This window comes from Lemur catta, chromosome 22 (assembly GCF_020740605.2).
Source record: "Lemur catta isolate mLemCat1 chromosome 22, mLemCat1.pri, whole genome shotgun sequence".
NCBI classification, from domain to species: domain Eukaryota; kingdom Metazoa; phylum Chordata; class Mammalia; order Primates; family Lemuridae; genus Lemur; species Lemur catta.
Genome location: NC_059149.1, coordinates 25,414,000 through 25,434,997, shown reverse-complemented (window position 1 = coordinate 25,434,997; position 20,998 = coordinate 25,414,000). Strand labels below are relative to the sequence as shown.

The following is a 20,998-nucleotide window of genomic DNA, read 5'->3' as shown; positions in this document are numbered from 1 at the left end:
CCGCGGGAGTTCAAAGGAATTCCTGGCTTTGGGCGTCAGGGAAGACCTCGTGGACAAGAGAGCATTTGAGTTGGACTGTAAGGGTGGGGAGATTCGATTCTTTTCAGCCTTTGATATAACCCTACCACGTGAGCCGGCGTGAAGCTGAACAAAGTTCCCTGACGGTTCTGGTCTTCTAAACTCAGCAAATACAAGTAGCTGGATTAGTTAGGGAAACACTGATGGCCGCTGACGATGGTGTTTATCTAACTCGCTGAGACCCGAGGCTGAGGCGGGAGGCCAGCGGGTTTCAACCGCAGTCCCCAGTTCAGACGGAGCGTGGCCACAGAGACCGGTGGGGCGGGAGTTGCCGCTGCCCCTCTGTGGCTGAGGACACCAAGGCCTAAGCGAAGGGATTTGTCACAGCCAGGGCAGGGCAGAACTGAAGGCCACATTTTCTGACTCCCAGTCCAGGGCTGAAGTCCTTCTTGGCGCTCAACTCTACAAACCCGACTCCCCGGCTGCCTCACCCACACCCCTCAAGGTCAGCCATGACTAGTCTGTGTTCCCACTGGCCACTCGGGCCCCAAATTATTTGTCCCACTGCCTGTAACTGGGACAGAGGCTGCCTCCTCAGACTAGCTCATTAGGCTTCCTTGTTAATGTGTCAATGAGCACTAAAGAGCTAAGGTATTATCACCTTCCTAAATCACCTACTTGTTTTCTGGAAGTTTTCTGGGGTTAAAGATCCCAGGAACAATTCTCATGGGAATGCAAGCCCAGTCCCCCCCACATGCCTGCTGCTGAGGCCTAATTACCTCACTCTGTCGGGGTAGAAGAGAGCCATGCTCCACACCAGCATGCCTCCCCAGTCGTGGCCGATGAACACGGCTTGCGAGAGGCCCTGGACGAGAAGGAGAAGGAAGGGAACCGAATGTGGGCAGGTTTCGGGAGTGAGGGGCTGAGAGCCCAAAGACCTTTGGCCCCAAGAGGCCCAGCCCTCCGCCAGCCCCTCGATGCGAGGGCCTCCCCCCACCCCCGACCCACGGCAGCTGCTGCTCCGAATGTCCAATATCCACCCCCCACGTCCGCCCCCACCAGCCCAGACCCTCCCACAGATGGTCGGCCCTTTAGTTCTCTGAGCTGACCAAGGCCACGGCCACGGGTTCCTCCTCCCTCTCCACCTTCCCACAAATCCAGTCTTGTGTCACCCTTTCCTCCCTTCTATCTTAAAAGAAGTATAACTTATTTCCCATGTGCTCACATACGTCCTTCATTGGATGATTTTGATTCTACCCACCCCACCTCCGCTCCTTTGGGAGCTCCCCTCCTTAATTAATCACTAAACGTTCAAAAGCTTCTTTAATCTCTCTCTCTCTGCCTGCACTTTCCTCTCTGCTGCTGCTACTAACAATGACAACATCGGCTCCCCTTCATTGAGTGTCTGCAGTCACATGTCGCTTAACGACAGGGACAGCTGAACAACGGAACATCGCACAAACATCACAGTGTGCACTTACGCCCAGGCGGTACCCCTGCTACGTTCCCGGGCTTGAAGACAGGAAAGGTCTCTACCTGCATCCCCTGCAACTCGCTCTTCATTAAAAGACAAGCAAGACACAAGCTTGTCTCCACACTGTCCTCCAAACACTCCTTGTTCTTTCCACCTTTGTCTTGGTGACTCTCCCCGCACACCCTGGGCTGCCCCAAACGGTGCCTTCCTCGCCCTTCCATCCTGCTCCCCGCACCGGCAGCCGACACCCTCAAAGGCTTAGACCTTTTCTCTAATCACCCAGGCCCAAACGGACTTCTCCGAAGAGATCAGTTCAAAATAATTACTTACCAGCTTATCCAGGAAGGTTACCATCTCCTAGGGAAGAAAACACACACACACACATACACAACCAGAAGTTGTATCCACTCACCTCAGCCTGTGTGATGGGCCGAACTGTGTTCCCCCAAATCCCTATGTCGAAGCCCTCACCCCTGCACCTCAGATGCTGTGTTTGAAGACAGGGTCTTTAGAGAGGTGATTAAGAGGTCCTATGGGGGGCCCTAATGCAATATGACTACTGTCTTTATAAAAAGAGATTAGGACACAGACATGCACAGAGGGACGGCCACGCGAGGGCACAGGGAGAAGGCAGCTGTCTGCAAGCCAAGGAGAGAGGCCTCAGGAGAAACCAGCCCTGCTGACACCTTGACCTTGGACTTCTAGTCTCCAGATCTGTGAGAAAGTAAATGTCTGCTGTTGAAGCTGCCCAGTCTGTGGCCTGGCCTGGCTCCTGCAGGCTTCCATCATCTCAGCGGCCTAGCAGGCGTCCCCCTGCCTGTCCAGCACGCTCTCAGCAAGGAGGCTGCCTCCAAACACGCGTGTGCATTGTTCAGCGTATGTTAGCACGCGTCCCTAGCCAGGCCACATCTGCTGTAAGATGGTGACCCCGGCCTCTCTCCTGGAATGGGAGGGGAGACAAGCGCCCTGCAGGGTTTGCCTGTGTTGCCTGAGCATTGCTATCGGGACACTGTGGCACCCCAGGACAATGTGCTGCTGCCCCTCGTCCCGGATACAGACACTGGCTTCTCTCCCTGAGCGTCATGCTTCTAGGTCCGTTCACGCTGAAGCAGGCAGCACAGCTCCCGCATCCATGTGGCTGAACAGTCCTCCACCACTCGGACACACCGCATCTTCTTCATCCCTTCCCCGCCACTGGGGATAACGCGGCTGTGAATGTTCCTATCTGGCTTTTCCGTGGACACACGCGCTCCACACTCTGGGGCAGACCCCTCGCCGGGGACGCACTAACGATTCTCACAGAGCAGAACAGGAGGGAAGAAGCAGCATGCTTCATCGTGTCAGTTTCTGGTAAAGGGACTTTCTTCAGGAAAGCAGGGCTCGTAAGTGACCCAACGCACGTGTCTTGGGCACAGACTTCGACAGAAATAATCAGGGTCCTGTTCAGGTTAGTGCACAGAAGTAGGAAGGGGCAGCCCCCACGGTCACCAGTGACACCTTGGCAGGACTTCGGGGACACGTGAGCATGACCAGGAGCCTCGGAGCGGAAGAGGCCAAGACAGGGAAACCGAGGAAGAGGGGTCAGACCTGACCAGAAACAGCTTTTACCGTGTTCCGCTTCTGAAAGGCCACAGCCAGTGCCTGGGGCTGGGGACACACAGGACAGAGTTCCACCGGGGCTGTGACTCTGAGATGGAGGCTCTTGTGATTCTGGTACCACCAGTGGCATTGCCAGTTTCCCGGTCAACCCGGAGGCAGTTTCCTCCCCTGGCCCCTCCAGCTCCCGCCTTGCCCTCGAGCTGAGCGGAGGTTTGGGCGGTGGTCTCTCCTCACGTGGGCCCAGTCTCCCCTGCCAGCTCTGCAGTGAGGGTCCCCTCTCCCTGGCGGTGCCCACACCCGTCTCAGTAGAGGAACTCCATCCTTGTCACAGTCCACGCACTGACTCCCTAGGTCTGGCCGACAACAGCTTTACGGAAATAAAGTGATTTTTAAAAAATCCTCTCAATGGAGAAGCAATTAAGTACAGAATTGCAGGGTTCAAATCTGACTCTGTCACCTCAGGCAATGACTTTAACCTCCCTGTGACTCAGTTTCCTCTTCTGCCAATTGCTTGGAGAGGACTTGACACACAGTCAATGCTTTATACGTGCTGGCTCTCATTTCCAAATATCATTCGATTTTCAGTAAAAGTCTACAGCCAAATGCTACGAAATGAAGCCTCCCCAGGGTGAGCCCGGACGCCTGAGCTTCCGGCTTACGTTGACGAAAAACCCACAAAGGAAAAGATGTTACAGACGTTGCCCAAGATTCTTCTTACCTTACATAACTCTTCCATGCAATATTCTTCTATTTCTGCAATTAAAAATAAAGGGAATATATTTAATTCACATGATTTAAAATATACCAAAAAACAGAAGGGCGCTTTTGCCAAGAAGAAACGAAACCCACAAAAACATATTAAACCGTTAGATTGAGGTGGTCCCTCTCTCCTATTTTTGCTGGTGTCGCTTGCGTGTGTGGTGTCATATCCGTGAAATCATTGCCAAAGCCAAGGTCAAGCTTTTCCCCTGTGTTTTCTTCCAGTAGTTTTATAATTTCAGATAGTGTATTTAAGTCTTTAATCCATTTTGAGTTGATTTTTGTGGAAGATAAGGGTCCCATTTCACTCTTCTGCATGTTTTGCCACTACCGTTTATCCACTGTGTATTCTTGGCACCCTTGTCAAAGATCGGTTGACCCTGTATGTGTGGATCCACTTCTGGGCTCCCTATTCTGTCCAGTTGGCCCATAGGGCTGTCTTTATGTTCGTAGCATGCTGTTTTAAGTGCTACAGATTTGTAACATAGTTTGAAATTAGGAGGTGTTATTTCCAATGCCTCCAGCTTTACTCTTTCTCGGATTGATTGGGCTATCCCTGGTCTTTTGTGCTTCCGTATGAATTAGAGAATTGCTTTTTCTATTTCTGTAAAAAACTCCACTGGGATTTTGATAGGGATTGCATGACCTCTGTAGATAGCTTTGAGTTGTATGCATAGTATAGACATTTTAACAATAATAGCATTTCCAGCAAGCAAAAAGAAAAAGAAAGAACAAGTGAAAAACAGAGAAAACAAAAGATTATTAAAGAAATAACTCAAGAAAAGTTCTGAGAGCTGACAGATAAATGTACCTAGCAAAGTGGATGGAAAAAAAAAGACCCATGTCAGAGCACAATATCATACAATTTCAGAACACAACAGATAAAGAAAAGACCCCCAAAATGTCAAAAGCCCCAGTGTTCACACAGAGAGACTTCCCAACAGGGGGTCAGAGTGGGACAAAGCCTTCAAACTTTTAAGGGCAAATGATCTGCAACCTAGAATCTATTGTCAGATGATACGAAACATATACACAAGTGATCTGAAATGTAAGTGTATGTATTCTAAATAATCATGCTTGGCATTAGAATTCATGTTATAAATGATCTTTCAGCAATCGTTAATGCCTAAATTACGTTTTTCTTAAAAAAAAAAACAACTTTTAATTAGGGTAAGACCATAAGTCTCATATTGCCCAGTATAGTTCCAGTTTATATGTGTTCTTAACAGTGTCTCTTTTGCTTTTAATAGTGTTCCAGTTTGAATATTAAATTATGTTACTAAGTTACGTCTAGAGAATTCAGAGAAGACAGCAGTATACGTGAATAAAAAGTAAACATTTTAGTAATTAAATTTAAAAAAAGACAGAAGCCCTTAGCTGACTTTTCTGGGTGTTTAAATGAAGGCTTTTCTTTGTCTAAAATGCTTCTGCATCATTCGAGAGGCCATAGCAGCTGCTGGGTTGATGGGTGCACCACGACGTTCAGGGAATGGCCACACGAGACACTCCCCAGCACGACATGCCGAGTGGCCTGGTAGGTGGTCGGTCACCGGAGTGACCAAGAGCCCCAGCCCAGGTCGACTGGCTTCAAAGCGCACAGCCAGATGTGTTGGATTTGTTTGTGGGGGAAGTAGCTCAGAAAAGGTGAGCAGCTGCCGACTACGTCACTTACACTTGGAGGAACCAGGGACTCTGGCCACAGCGGGCTGCCTTAAAATTCCTGCCTCCACACCTAAGGTTCTTAACGATTTTGGGCTTAGGAGCCCTCTGAAATTGATAAAAGCAAAGGACTCTCTCTGCCAGGAACATGCTCATAAACCCACACATTGTCCCAGGGTCCACAGGCCACCTGGTGCCCACCCGGGATAAATCCCCCTAGGATCCACGGGCGGTGGGCTTAGAATCTGGCCTGTCAACGACCACGTGACCCAGCAATTCTACTTCTGGGTGCACTAGACAGAACTGACAGCCGGGACAGACAGGTGTCTGCACACCCAAGTTCATGGCAGCACTATTCACAACAGCCACAGGTAGAGGCAACCCACGTGTCCATCGGATAAACAGACAATAACATAGAAACCAGCCTCAAAGTGGAAGGAAACTCTGCAATATGCTGCAGCATGGGTGAACCCTGAAGACATCATGTTTAGTGAAATAAGCCAGACACCAAAGGACAAACACTGTATGATTCCACTGACATGAGGCGTCTACAGGAGTCAGAGTCATAGAGAGAGGGGGGTTGGGGGGAAGGAGGACTGGGGAGTTGATATTTAATGAGCACAGACTTTCAGTTTTGCAAGATGAAAGTCGTTCTGGAGGTGGACGGTGCATCCTATGTCCCACTTCCCCATGACTAGCAGGAGACTCCCTCGGGGACAGGCCTTCGGGGTTCCTGTATTCACTCGGAGTGTGGGAGTAGGGACATCTGAGGCCCAAAGTACATACAAACAGGACACTGTAGGACAGGGGAGGGGTGAGGTCAGGCTCTCTTAAAGGGCTGCCAGCTCTGAGCTGCGACTGGGGGAAGCACAGTGGGGTGGAGAGCTCGGACAGTTAGAGGCATGACCAACACGGGACCGCCGCAGGACAGCTCACCCACCAGGAGGAGCAGACGACTCTCCGTAGCCTTTCATGTCCACAGCTAGGACCCGGTAACCCGCGTGGGCCAGAGCAGGAATCTAGAAGACAAACAGTTCAGGCACACTCCAGTGGGGTCTCCTTGGTCTTTGGTGAACACTCCCTCTTTGCTTCCCTCTGTCCCTCTGTTCCTGTAAATGGCTCCATCCAATCCCACATGGAACTACCTGGTATCTTCACATGGGGCTGGAATGAGCCCGCCTGGATAGGGCTGCCATGGATGGTGGTAGGGTTTGTGCACTGCATAAATGCCACATCTAAGAGAGCACCTTTCTAGCAAAGCCCTTGGAGATGTCTACGTTCACTACAAAGATTTCTCAGCAGGTGGCGTAGAGTGTCGTGAAGAAGTCTGCCCTTGTTCTAACGTGCGAAGGAAGGTACCCCAAGATCTAGCACAGCTCTGAGATCTGAAGCCAACATTTCTAAGGCATCATGGTCATACTTTGGAGACAAGAATACTTTACTGTCAGGTTTCAGCTCTTTCATGACATTATTCCAGGCTGGGCCACACCATAGAGACTCCCCCTGACCCCTGACTGGGGTCCAGCTTCCCTGGTTTTCCTTACCTGGTACCTCCAAGAGAACCAGCTCTCAGGAAATCCGTGGCAGAGGCACACGGCAGGGCCGGAGCCCAGCTCCACAAAATGCAGATGGACCCCGGGCTGTGGAGGAGAGAGGGGAGTGGGATCTCACATGACCCAGCTTTCTCAGCTAAAGACCCCACTTGATGTTATTTATTTATTTATTTTTGAGACAGAGTCTCACTCTGTTGCCCAGGCTAGAGTGCTGTGGCATCGGCCTAGCTCACAGCAACCTCCAACTCCTGGGCTCAAGGGATCCTCCTGCCTCAGCCTCCAGAGTAGCTGGGACTACAGGCATGTGCCACCATGCCCGGCTAATTTTTCTATACATATTTTTAGCTATCTATATAATTTCTTTCTATTTTTAGTAGAGACGGGGTCTTGCTCTTGCTCAGGTAAGTCTCGAACTCCTAGCTCAAACGATCTCGCCTCGGCCTCCCAGAATGCTAGGATTACAGGAGTGAGCCACCGCGCCCGGCCCGTAATGCAGTTCTGATCACACTCCTGCAAGGCCAGATGAAGAATCTCATGAAACTGGCTGGACACGCAAGCCTGGGGAAGATTGCCAGAATAACCCTGTCCCTGGTGGGGAAGACTACAGGTCACAACCCAGCCCCCAGCCCCGGGCAAAATGACCCTCAGTCCCGCTCACTACCAGAGAGAAAACATTCGCCCCTTCAGGAGGGACCGCAGTGACGCCGACCACTAGCTTTCAGTCCCAGAAAAGCCTGTCCTTACGATTCCAATCCCACTCAGCCTTAGATGCCCACTTTGCATTTACGGGGCTGCCTCCCCCGCCACTCTGAGCACTTCTGGGCACAGCCACTCTGCAGGGGCCTCGTTCTGTGCTGCAGCCACAGGGCTGTGAATGTCCATCTCATTACACCGCGAAATCCCTGGGGTCAGGAAGGCGCTGCATGCTTCTCGGCACTTCTCTCTGTGCCGGGCAAAGCGCCAACACTCAGTATCTGTGAGGTTGTGCTCCGGGGCAGCAGGCCTCCAAGACCACCGGCCCTCCTGCTCCTCAGCTACTATTTGTGGAGACGCAGGTGCTGGGTACTGTGCCCCGTGGTCTACGTGTACTGTTGGGTATTACCATCATCTCCTCAACAGAGCTGTGGGTACTGAGAATCACAGTGACAGGATGCTTGCCCAAGACTGCGATCGCAGTTAAGTGGCAACGCCAGGAGTCACGCTGGGTATATCTGGCTCCAGAGCCACTGTCTGGCCTTGTTTGCTCACGAGCTGACCCATAGCTTTAGCTCCATTCCCATTTAAATGGGGCCAACGACAAACGAAGGAAGATCCCCGAGTGACCCCACGAGGATGTCCCAGAGTCCTGCTCTGTCCCAGCAGGCCAGGTGAGCTCCCCCAGCTGGGTCAGGAGCTGGGGCCCTCTGCAGGTGGCCTTGGCCCTGCCATAGCCCTGACCACCAGGCATTCAATGGCCTCTGCCCCTCTTTATGCCCAGTGTGGGTTCCTTGAGGACAAGTCTGTCTCGCTCACCACTGCACCCCTCGTATCTGGCCTCTGCCTGGCTCAGAGGAAGCGCTCGATCAATACCTGTCGGATGAAAACACGTTCTCCCCGCAACACAGGCCAGACGCGCATGCGTCAGCACCAGGCTCCGCAAGGCCCCCAGGCCTGATGTCCGGTGGGGATCTGGCCACACCGGCCACACTGCTCTTCATAAATCTGATGTGAGGTCCATGTCTTCTACTGATTTTTGAGGAATGAGACTTGTGGGCAGTACTATTTCCTTATAAACAGCGGATGTTCAACTACCCTCGATATTTAACAAACGTCTCTGCTGGTCATTGCAGGTGACCTGGCTGGAGAGGACGCAGCCACCTGACAGACAGAGCCTACTCACCTTTACCTCCACGTACCCGTGGCTCATGTCACTTGGATTGCAGGAGGTGGGCAGAGGGACCACAGTACTGAGAAGCTGCAAGTAGGAAAGATACAGTGAGAGAGACAGCCGCAGCCTCCTCCTGCAAGACGCTTTCAGACGCTCTGAGTTTCCAGCACCCCAGGGGACCGGCATCAGGAGGGACCACCCCACGTGGTTTAGCCGCTCGTCTGCCCAAGGGCACGTGGTTGCTTCCACCTTTCCACTGTGAGCATAAAGCTGCTGTGGACATGGGTGTGCACTGTCCTCTGCTGCTGTCATTTATGGGAATCAGTTTCCATAGGTGACATTGACAGGAACGAGATACTGGGCACATGGAAGTAGCTGTTTCATTCTGCCTGAACCCTGGCACCGGACGTGCTGTGAATCCTACTCCTGGATTTGTCATCTTTCATCCTGAGGTGTCACCTGAGAAAGAACTGGCTGTCCTCAGTGACTCAGTTATCTGACCTCTAAAACGGGGACATAAATGATAAAATCAGAATGGAACTGTGTTTGGAGACGGGGCCTTTAGAGAGACGATTAAGGTAAAATGAGGTGTCAAGGGTGCACCCCAATCCACTCTGACTGGTGTCCTTATAAGAGGAGGAAACTAGAAAAGAGACAGGCACAGGGGACAGACCACGTGAGGACACAGGGAGAAGAGGGACACCCACAAGCCAAGGAGAGAGGCCCCATTGATCTGGGACTTCCAGCCTCCAGGACTGTGAGGAAAGAAACGTCTGTGGTTGAAGCCACATGTCTGTGGCACTTTGTTACGGCCACCCAAGCAAACTAACACGGGTCCCCCTGAAGCAATGGCTGTGTGGCCTTGGGTTAGCCGAGCACCCCAGCCCCTTGCCCTCCTCCCCTGTGCTGACGGGACCCGGGCGCTGCGCTTTGCAGGAGCCTGTGGACTCAGTGAGGTTATCGATCTTAGGTCACCCCAAAAGTACAAGGTGCCTCAGACCTGGGAGGCAGGCAAAACCCTATCAGCCTCAGGATGTCATTAAGGGTGTCCCGTCCTCCTCTAAAGAGGCTTCCCTCTGACTGCCAAAGGCTGTGCGCCTGGTGGGGCTAAAGGGTTGCACCAAGTACCAGCGGCAGGCTCGGGCAGCCCAGCAGGGGGTATGCTCTTTAGAGAAAAACTTCTCAATATTTACTCTGAAAAGCAAGGTCAGGGTCTTTGAATGTCCCACCATTGTCTTGGTCCCCCGACTCTGGCACCAAGACTAGTCCAAATTCTTGCTCTCAGAGCATCTGTTTCCCTGTGCATTGATTGCAGAGAAAGAAACAAGATGTTCTTCAAGGATATTGATAGACCCCATGCAGAGGGCACCTGGGGTCACGCACACAGCAATGAACCCCACTGATACTGGCTTCTCCACTCGCAGTTTTCTCTGCCGCGTATGCACACTCCAGCCGAGTGGCGGGAAGCCTGAGCTACTCAGAGGTCAAGTTACCTGCACCCCGGTCACTTTCTCCAGTTCTCTCAGAGCCGTGTCAGTGTCGTGGACCAGGATGGTGACCATTCCCAAGTCCCGGGCCGGCTTCAGATTAGCCCCGGTGTCATCTAAGAAAACAACCTGAACCCAAAACAGCAAGGGGGAGAACACCAGAAAGAAACACATTAAGTTGCAAACAGGGGTTATTTTATGATAAAGATATTAAAAATTCTTTTTCTTTCAATGTAACCATTTACTCTTAAAACTGAAAACATCTAATTACATAAGCATACACATAAAAACACAGATAAATATGTCCCCACATATACCTATTGGTTTCAGCCAATTCTGAATCTGCAAGATTAGGAGAGGATAAACACTTGTCAAGATGGTACTTAAAATTCATCTGGGAAAATCAACAGGTGTGAATAGACCAAAAAAAACGTCTGGAAAAGAAAATTCCAATGAGCGCAGACAATAAAACAAATTCTGAAGCTACAAAAGGTAGAAGAGTTTGGTCCTAGAAAAGAAATAGACATATCGATAAACTAGGAGAGAGCGTAGAAATATACTCAAATACAAAGGAGAATTTGTTTCTAATGAAGGTGTCAAAGATGTCCAGTTAGTGAGGAAGATTATTTAATGGCATTGGTATTGCCACAGCCCGGCGAAAAAAAAAAAAGAAAAAAAATGGCATTGGTATAACTGGTTAACTGTTTGGGGGGAAAATTGGATCCTTGTACTACATCTTGCCCCAAAACAGCTTCTGAAAGGATCAAAGATTTACATTTCAAAGGAAAGAAAGAAAGAAAAGACAGACCGACTCTGGGAGTTACAGAAGAAAGCATGGGTGAATTTATTTACAGTCTTGGACAAGGGCAGCCTAGAATCCTAAGCAGCTCACCCAGTCCAAAAGCCTGCTCCATCTGTGCACATGCACATGTAGACTCAGAGCGCTGCCTGCCGACTCCAGGTGTGGAGTAGGGCAGGACAGAAGTCCAGGAGGGGACCCTGGCGTCAGGGATGGGGCCCAGTGGGGATCCCAAGGAAAGAGCCCAGGGTTTAGGGTTTGCTCTGATCAGCTCGTGGGGGAGGCGGGGCCGGCCAGGGAGGGTCAGAAACAGGAGAGGAAGAAATGTAATCCTGGCCAAACCACCTTTTGAAGATCAGAGCAGGGAGAGGCTATGAGAACAGCTCTTCAGGGGACACGATCTCTGGAGCTAGTGTAAGAACAGGCTTCAGGGGCACGGGGTGCCTGGTAGGAGACTGTGGCAGAACCAGGGCCCACCCCCTCTTGCCCTTTGCTGGGGGACCCTGACTAGCCTTGTGGCCTTGGGAAGGCCTCCCAGGGTCCCTGTTTCTTCGCAAGAAAACCGAGGCAGCTGGTAAACAGCTTTTGACGATGCTTGTTTTGACCAAAGTCCTGTGAGAGCCACAAGAAGGAGACAGATGCCCACCTCTGGTAGAACTTTCTAGAAGGAAAGATGGCTAACAGTCCTTTAGGAGAAGTCGTGGGCTGGCAGAAGCAGACCTAGAACTGTGCTGCCAGGCCCCCCAGATGTACCCCACCTGCTCACACCTCAAGTTTTCTTTGGTTGTAATATCTCTGGAACATTCTTCTCCCCTGGAAGGAAGCATCTATGTACCTCACTGGGGCTGGCCTTCAGGGTGTTCAGGGCAAACTTGTAGATCTGAGGGTCAGGCTTGGCCATTCCGATCCGACACGACTCTATCAGGAAGTCAAAGTTCGGCCTCAGTTCGCACATCATTCGGGCCAGGCCGCCTCGCTCGGCTCGGTCGTCCAGCCAGTTGTTGACGAGGATGCAGGTTGTAAATCCTGCGCGAAAAGTCACCAGTAAATGGACCAGAGCTTTGCCTTGGGATGCCCGGGGTGCCCCACGGGGCCCCCAATAATGGGACTGAGCGGGGTCCTGCTCACTTACGTCAATCTCTTTTCGCCCAGCTTTCAAGTGACAAGGGGGAAAAATCATCTTTACCCATAAATACCTCCCGACACAGACATGAGAGTGAGCTGAGGTCATTGAGGGCTTTCAGAAGCCCAGATGGGGACACTACCACCCCTTCCTCCTTACAGCTGTGGAGCAGTGTTTGGGCATTGTCATCTCATTTGCTGCTCAGTACCTTGCAGTGGACAGGACAGATCTCGCTGTCCCGTACTCACGGATGAACAAACAAAGCTCAGACAAGTCACGAGCTGCCAAGCAAACAAAGCTCAGACAAGTCACGAGCTGCCCAGACGCTCACAGCGAAGGCCCCATCTTCCTTCTAGCCTATGCTGTTGCAAACTCTGCTCAATTACATTTCAAAACATCTGCCTTGGCTATGGGACTGGGCTGTCATCCCAAAACTGGAGAAACATACATAGAGGTAGTGTTATCCGCTGGCTTCATCTGCCTAACCAGCAAGGGTGAGAACCAGGTGGTGCTGGAAACAAGACCGGGGTGGGTTGTTGGTGACACTCTTCCCACATAATCCGAGGGAGGATTATGGACGTGGGGCGGCTTAGTCACACGAGGTAGGTCTGCTGATATGGGAGTGGATGGTTTCCAGTGTGGCTAGGAAGTGTCAGTGCACTGACACTGAATACATGCCTATGGGTAAACGTGATCTCGTGTCTTAAATCACGTGACATCATCTGAGCCGATGTCACCGATGTCAGCCAGCTCATAGCTCAGCCACTCTGACACCCAGGGGCTGAGAAAAATCACAGTTGCTTAAAAGGCTTTGTTTTTTTATCACTATGAGAGAAGGTCAGGTCATCACTAGTACCATGGAAGGAGAGAATTTTGCTCACAAGATAGTCACTGGTACAAATCGCTTCATTAGATAAAATTCTATCATTTTTCCAGCTATTCTATTAACAATAGTACTGGGTTTTGCCATTTGATCAAGCTTGCTTTGGGGCCATGTTTTAAGAACAGCTTTCCATCGAGGCCCAGAAGATCTACAATCTCAAAACACACATAGTTGGATTCTGACCTAACCCTCCTGAGGATTCGGTGTGGTCGGGCCAGAGAATGGCCGGTATCAGACCCTTACCCTTCTTTCTGAGAGCGACAGCTGCCTGGAGCATGGGCCGGTTGATCTTCCTTGCTGAAATCACCCTGCCAATGATTTGACTGATAGAGAAATCCTCGGGGAGGTGGATTCCAGAGGCCTCACAGTGTTTCTTGCGGTTTTCTTCCATGAGCGGTGCCCACTGTCAAAGTGAATTGATGATACGATTGGTACGACCACTCAGAAAAGCTCGGGTGGTATTTACTAAATCCGAACATATGCATTCCCTGTAACCAGGCAATTCCTCTCCTGGGCACATACCCACTGGAAATGTCAACATATGTTCCCCAAAACACATGGACAAAAATGTTCAGAGCTGCACTATTCCTAAGAGTCCCAAACTGGAAACTACCCCGATGCTCACTAACAGCAGCCTGGACAAACGGTGGTGTATTTACACACTGTGACTGCACTATTCCTAAGATCCTGTCTTAGTCTGTTTGGGCTGCTGTAATAAAATACCAGAGGCTGGGTAGCTCATAAACAACAGAAATTTATTTCTCACAGTTGAGCCTCAGCTCACACATCAGCTAGGCCAGGCTGCCTCTCTGGGAAGTCCAAGATCAAGGCACCTGTGGATTCAGTGTCTGGTAAGAATCTACTTCCTGGTTCAGAGACAATGCCATCTCACTGTCCTCACCTGGTGGAAGCGGCTAGCTAGCTCTCTGGAATCTCTTTTGTTTTGTTTTTGTTTTTTTTTTTTTGAGACAGAGTCTCACTCTGTTGCCAGGCTAGAGTGCCGTGGTGTCAGCCTAGCTCACAGCAACCTCAGACTCCTGGGCTCAAGCGATCCTCCTGCCTTAGCCTCCCGAGCAGCTGGTACTGCAGGCATGTGCCACCACACCTGGCTAATTTTTTCTATTAGACACAGGATCTTGCTCTTGCTCTAGCTGGTCAAGAAACGCCTGAGCTCAAGCGATCTGCCCACCTCAGCCTCCCAGAGTGCTAGGATTACAGGCGTGAGCCACCGCACCCGGCCTCATCACAGTTTTCATTCACCATTTGCCATGATGTGTGTGTATGTGTGTGTGTGTGTGTGTTTTAAAGTGACTGCAATACTCCCCACATTAATACTACATTCACCTGTGCAGAAACAGTGGGTGTTTGCTATCATGGTGGGTCCCAAGTTTTCTGACAGAGTGATGGCTGGCTATAATTCATAAAATTAAAAAAATATATATATTAGAATGTTTTATCTGTATACTTATAAGTACATTCCCAATAGCCTTTCTTCTTAGAGAGGCACTAGTTGAGAATTCAAGTGGTGGTTAGATCCCGGTTACTTTGTTAAAAATAATTGGTGTTATGCTAACAATAATAATTACTATTTTTTTTAAGCATGTAGTATGTGCCAGGCGCTGTGCTAAGCACTTTCTATGCTTCACAACAACCGATGAAATGGGTGGCATTATCAACCCCATTTTAGAGATGGCAAAACTGAGATTTGAAGAAGTTAAGTAACTTGCTGTGGTCACATGGTCTGTAAGTGGGAGCTCTGATTCCAAACCTGTCCACCCATTAGATGGTTACTGAATTCACAGACCTAGTGGCCCTGCCCTAAAATAGTTGCTCTGGCTGTGGTCGCTTCGTGGCGTACACCTTTGAGGGGCTGGAAGTTTCCCTCTGCTTGGCCCCAAAACTCCAAACCAGTCTTAAATGCCTCTGCTTACGTCCCCAGGCCTTCCAGATCAGCCTTGTGAGTCCCGTGCTGTCAGGGGTACACGGATGAGGAAGAGGTGGCCCGGTGCTCAGTGAGCTACGGTCCACGCGGAACATGAGCATGTAGGCAGAGAATGCCTGCCCAAGGGGGTCTGAGTGGTGACCTCCTCACCTGGGAAAATGTGATCTCTCCTCTCATGAGGCGGGCACTGGAACCATCCGGGCCTCCTTTCTGGAAAGCTTCATTCAGAAAGCCTCTGGGAAGACACAAAGAAACGACATCTTGAACATTCCAATGGCTTTATCATGGCAGCATGTGGGGACAGACACTTTGTATTCCCTGAGAAACCGCCACGAGAAAGCCAGGCTTTCCCAGGGACTGGGAAGTGACAGCGCAGTTCAGGTTGGGCTCTTTGCCCGCGAGGAGCCACCCAGCTGAGGATACGTGACCGTAAACTAAATGAAAAATACACTCAGAGGAGAAGCCGCTCATGGGAAACCACCTGGCAGAACCCTGGCAGAGTACAATGGGAAAGGAATTAAAATTATGAGCCCAAAAATGAGATCTGTTTTGTTGACCTAAAGGAAAAAGCTGAGGCAAGATTAACATTGAGAGTTTATTTGGGCCAAAGTTGGGGACTGCAGCCAGGGAGGAGGACACACTCCAAGTTGCCTTGGGCAGGGCTCTGTGCAGCCTGTCTTACAAGCAGATTTTTCGAGGCAAAAGGGAACAAGGAGTGGGCTGACACAAAGCTGTCTAGCAGGAACTCTCGCTGGTTTAGAGACAGCATTGATGAGCAATTGGCTATTCATTGTTGAACTATAACGTGTGAGTTATGGAGTCCAGGGTGTGGCATTTAAGGCCACCTGGAGTGGGTTAGTCTGGAGCCTGCATAGCCAGCAGCTTCAAGAGGTAATTATTCAGCTCAAGGGGGAAATGGGATGTGACTGCTGTCACATGTTAAATGCTTCTCTGGCCCCTGATAATTTAAAGGAGTCCTGGCATACCTCAGATAAAAAGTTGTGGTTTTTTTTTTTCCTTTCTCCTGTGGGAAGGCAAATTCTTTCAATAAACAAACAATAAGAATTCCAGGTCAGATCACAGGACTCATGGGGGAAAATTTCTCTGGACTGAAGGAAGATTTGAGTCCTAAGAACAAAAGTACCCACCAAGTAACCAAGGACCAGGCAAAATTAATGAAAACAAAACAAAACAAAACAAAACAAAAACAAACCCACAAACCACAGCAGGCATATGTTGGAGAAACGTCTCAATTTCTAGGATAAAAAAATGCAACAAACCACCTAGTAGGAAAACAGATTATACTCAAAAGAAAAACAGTTCAGTGTTCTGCAACTTTAAATGTCAGAAAATTTTGGAGCAGTGCTCACCAGACTTTGAGACAAAAACATACAATGGCTAAAAAAATTCTATCCCCAGACACGACTTATTCTACAAGCATGAAGGCAGCAGAAAGATTCTCAGACATGTAAAACTAATAGTTTACCATCACATACCTTTCCTGGAAAAAAATGATTCAAGAAAGATTTCCAGCCAATTTAAAGGTAGATCAAAAAAATTTTTTTTTTTTTTTTTTTTGAGACAGAGTCTCACTCTGTTGCCCGGGCTAGAGTGAGTGCCATGGCGTCAGCCTTGCTCACAGCAACCTCAGACTCCTGGGCTCAGGCAATCCTCCTGCCTCAGCCTCCTGAGTAGCTAGGACTACAGGCATGCGCCACCATGCCCGGGTAATTTTTCTATATATATTTTTAGCTGTCCGTATAATTTCTTTCTATGTTTAGTAGAGACGGGGTCTCGCTCTTGCTCAGGCTGGTCTCGAACTCCTGAGCTCAAACGATCCGCCCGCCTCAGCCTCCCAGAGTGCTAGGATTACAGGTGTGAGCCCCCGCCCCCGGCCAGATCAAAATTTTTAAAAAGTCTCAGGGCTAGCTGTGAAGAGGGAATTTAAGTTCTCAACTGCAAGGAGGTTGTACCCGATGACTCAGAACTTTATCAGTGTACCTCATATAATTTTCATTCAAAATACTGATTCTCAGTTTTAATAAGTTGGAAATTCAGCAATCACTTTCTTATTATGGTAAAATATACATACCATGAAATTGACCACTGGAACCATTTTTAGGGGTGTGGTTCAGTGTCGTGGAGCACATTCACACTTGTATAGCTGCTGTCACCACCATCCATGTCCAGAACTTTCCATCCTCCCATCTAAAACTCTGTACCCACTAAACAATAACTTCCCATTTCCCCTCCCAGCAATCATTTTAAATTCAATTATATTGCTTACACTTTGTAACCTCTTTGGTCTTCCACAAAATACTACCTATACATGAAATTTAACGTACACTGTTGACTACTATAATCCTTTTGTGAATTTTACACAATTGAACTCCTAAAACTTAGCATTATATCTAGAGTCCATCAATTTGTACCTCAAAGGAAATGTCCCAAAGGAGGAATTATCTTTCCTACTCTTTGTCACCTGAATATTTTATCATTAGAATTTTTTTTTTTTTTGAGACAGAGTCTCACTTTGTTGCCCAGACTAGAGTGCCGTGGTATCAGCCTAGCTCACAGCAACCTCAAACTCCTGGGTTCAAGCAATCCTCCTGCCTCAGCCTCCCGAGTAGCTGGGACTACAGGCTCTCACCACCCTGCCCAGGTAGTTTTTTCTATTTTTTAGTAGAGACGGGGTCTCGCTCTTGCACAGGCTGGTCTTGAACTCCTGAACTCAAGCAATCCTCCCATGAGCCTCTAGACTCAAATAATCAATTTCTTCAATCCATCACTCCCACCATTGGCTACCTTGACTCAGAGCTCCAATTATATTACTTCCTCTCCAACCTGACTCAAAAAAAGGCAAGGACTCCCCACCGGCCATCAGAGTCGGTTCCGTGCTCATGCACCAGCTTTCATGCTGCACCACGATGTGGGCCAACCCCCTTTTCCATCTCCCTCCCCCACCGCAACTCCTGTTTGGCTAGTCTGGAATATTCAGTGTTCTCGTGCACACTCCATGCTTTCCATCTCCCCAGCCTTTGCACATCATGTTCCCCTTACTTGGAAAGTTCTCCCTAGCAACCTCCTATCAATCTTCCTCCATGAAGGCCTTCCTCATATTCCTGCTCAGACTTTCCCACCCCTGCCTCCGGCCACCTTGGAAAGTCGTACCTCTTTCGGCACTGCCTTCATCATGAACACTGGCTCCTCGTGGATGTCTGAGTTTTCATACCAGATAGGAAACATGTTGAAAATGCCCATTGCAAGGTAGGCCCCTCATCTTCACCTTCTGAATTAATACCTTCAAGGTTGGTTCACAAACTTGACAGGCTAATAAGGCCAAGGTCATATGCTATGAACTCCTGAGGTCAGCCAGCTTTGCTGTGGCCTGTTTTATGGCAGCTGGGAGAAATCCTAAGCATGTCATAAAGGGAGGATGTAATTTAGAGCAACGTCAGATAACTCACCCTGGACAGATTGAGATCTTTCTTTCCCAGAACTAGCCAGGGAGGTGGAAAGTCATAATTAACCAGAGAGGAAAGAACCCTAGACTGGGCCACAGAAAAATTGGTTCTAGAGCCACTTACGGCTAACTACTGTATAATCTGCAACAAATTAATCCCCTCCCCGAGCCTCAGTCTCCACATCTGTAAAGTGGGGGGTGCTGAGTCCACTTTTGGCCTGGTGTGCTTGCAGATGTGAGCCTTTTCTAATTTATACAGCATACTATGTATATACTATACATACTTATACATATATTTATATAGTATACTATATATACACCTGTCGGCCTTGGTGTCATAAGAATTCTAGAGTGCCTTAGATGGGCAGAACTCTCAGAATGCAAAGCTTCCACTCTGCCCTTAATCTTGCCAATACTTTAGAATGTGCTCTTCCTCCTCTATCTTGGGTATTGCCAGAATGACTTCTCTTTTCTTTCTTCGTTTTTTAGAGACAGGGTCTCACTCTGTCACTCAGGCTGGAGTGAGTGACACCATCGTAGCTCACCATAACCTCAAACTGCTGGGCTCAAGTGATCCTCCTGCCTCATCCTTCCTAGTAGCTAGGACTAAAAGCACATGCCACCATGCTTAGCTATTTTGTAAAAAAAATTTTGTAGAGATGTGGTCTCACTATGTTGCCCAGGCTGGTCTGGAACTCCTGGCCTCAAGAGATCTTCCTGTCACAGGCCTCAGTTTCCCAAAGTGCTGAGATTACAGATGGGAACCACAGCACCTGGCCCACCTTTCTTTCTTTTTTAACTTTTTAAATAAATATGCTTCTCTCCCCTCTGATTGTAGGAGTAATATATGTTTGCAAATTAAGAAGCTGGAAAATAACAAAACAAAGTAGAAAAATAAAGAAAATCATTCATAATCCCACCTGGAATTAATAATCCCACCTGGAATTAATAATCCCAGGGATATTTTGGTATATGTCTTCCAGACATTTTTCTACATGTAGCTTTTTTCCATAGCTGAAACCATACTGTATACATGGTTTTACATTCTGGTGGGTTGGGCTTTTTTCGTGTATGATAACAGACATTTTCTGATGTCACTGAACTCTCATCCTAAACACCACATTTATTGGTGGGTGCCTTCCCATTTCCCAGTGATTAGGCTTTGGGCTGTTTCTGTAGTTCGCTATTATATTAAGTAAAACTGCAGCCCACACCTTTGCAAAGAACTTTCTCCTTCTAAATCTCCGCGCACGTCTTTAAGGCCCATTGCCTTAGATAGAACTAATCAGGCAGCAGATAGCTCAGCGAGTAATTCCTCTCACTTTCGGAAAAGTTCAACACAGAGGGCAGTTTTGGAGTCCTTGACAAGTTTAATTACTGAGCATTCAGAAAGGCAATGGCTCTAATAACCTACACTGGTATTTCAGGGCCAGGTAATTATTTTAATGGTTGGCAGGGCTCTCGCCCCGAAGCAATCTGAAACCAGGGCTGACGTCCAGAAAGGCCACTTCGCGGCAGGGATCCCGCCTGCAACCGCACGGACCAGGCGCGGGCGGCGGCGCCGGGTCCCCTTACCTGGGCAGAGCCAGGGCCTCCTCGGTGCGGCCCAGGGCGCCAGAGACCCCGGGCAGCGCCAGCACCCCGTCGAGGTCGAACACGGCCACACGCAGCGCCATGGCCGCCTGGGACGGAGCCTCCCGCCGAGGCACCAAGCGCTCGGAGAGGCCAGTGATGGCGGGGGCCAGGGACTGCGGCCTCCCGCTCCACCCCGGCCACGCCCCCTGCCTCGGGCCCGCTCAGGCCCCGCCGTGGCCACGCCCCCTGCCTCGGGCCCACGCGGACCACGCCCGGCCACGCCCCCTGCCCCGCTCCCGCTCAGGACCCGCCCCGGCCACGCCCCCTGCCCCAGACCCGCTCAGGCCCCGCCTCTGCTCCCTCCGCCCCTGCCCTGGTCTCAAACAAAAGTCCAGAGTCCCCTACCCCCACTTCCCCGCGCGCACTCTCATAGGACATGCTTGAAGAGGTGGACCCTGCCCCGGGCCTCCTGGACAGGCTGACCACTGGAAGGGAACGTGTGTGTGTGTCTTTGTTGTGTGTTGTCAGACTCTTTTTCACCCAGTTTTTACATCCTGTGTTTGCTTTGGTTGGCATATCCAGTAAACTAATAGCTTTGCTGCCCAACTTTTCTAGTCTCAGGACACCTGTTTACAGATCCCCAACTATCCTGATGGCTCCTCTGGGCACATTTTCTTTGCCAAGGCCAAATGTGTTCCGAAAATAAAATATTATGCCTCTGGTGTGATGTGCCAGCCCAGGATACTTAGATTCCAATCTCTCGTGGAATGAGTCTTGGAAGAAATACATTCGGGCGA

The 20,998-nt window shown here is 49.7% G+C and overlaps 1 protein-coding gene across 2 annotated transcripts in view; it reads right to left on the bottom strand.

Moving 5' to 3' along the window:
* The window catches only part of EPHX2 (epoxide hydrolase 2), a 35,667-nt gene extending 15,286 nt beyond the window's left edge, over positions 1-20,381 (bottom strand). The window contains exons 1-11 of one of the 2 annotated variants that reach the window (XM_045535822.1): positions 20,202-20,381; positions 15,314-15,398; positions 13,465-13,624; positions 12,051-12,241; positions 10,423-10,545; positions 8,942-9,016; positions 7,054-7,149; positions 6,450-6,528; positions 3,810-3,844; positions 1,823-1,849; positions 798-883 (exon numbers count right to left, since the gene is read on the bottom strand). In XM_045535822.1, the coding sequence (XP_045391778.1) occupies positions 798-883; positions 1,823-1,849; positions 3,810-3,844; positions 6,450-6,528; positions 7,054-7,149; positions 8,942-9,016; positions 10,423-10,545; positions 12,051-12,241; positions 13,465-13,624; positions 15,314-15,398; positions 20,202-20,302 (1,058 nt within the window). In that variant the 5' untranslated portion in view covers positions 20,303-20,381. The remainder of the gene's footprint in view (positions 1-797; positions 884-1,822; positions 1,850-3,809; positions 3,845-6,449; positions 6,529-7,053; positions 7,150-8,941; positions 9,017-10,422; positions 10,546-12,050; positions 12,242-13,464; positions 13,625-15,313; positions 15,399-20,201) is intronic. The other variant, XM_045535821.1, reaches the window with a different exon arrangement.
* Between the last annotated feature and the right edge of the window lie 617 nt (positions 20,382-20,998).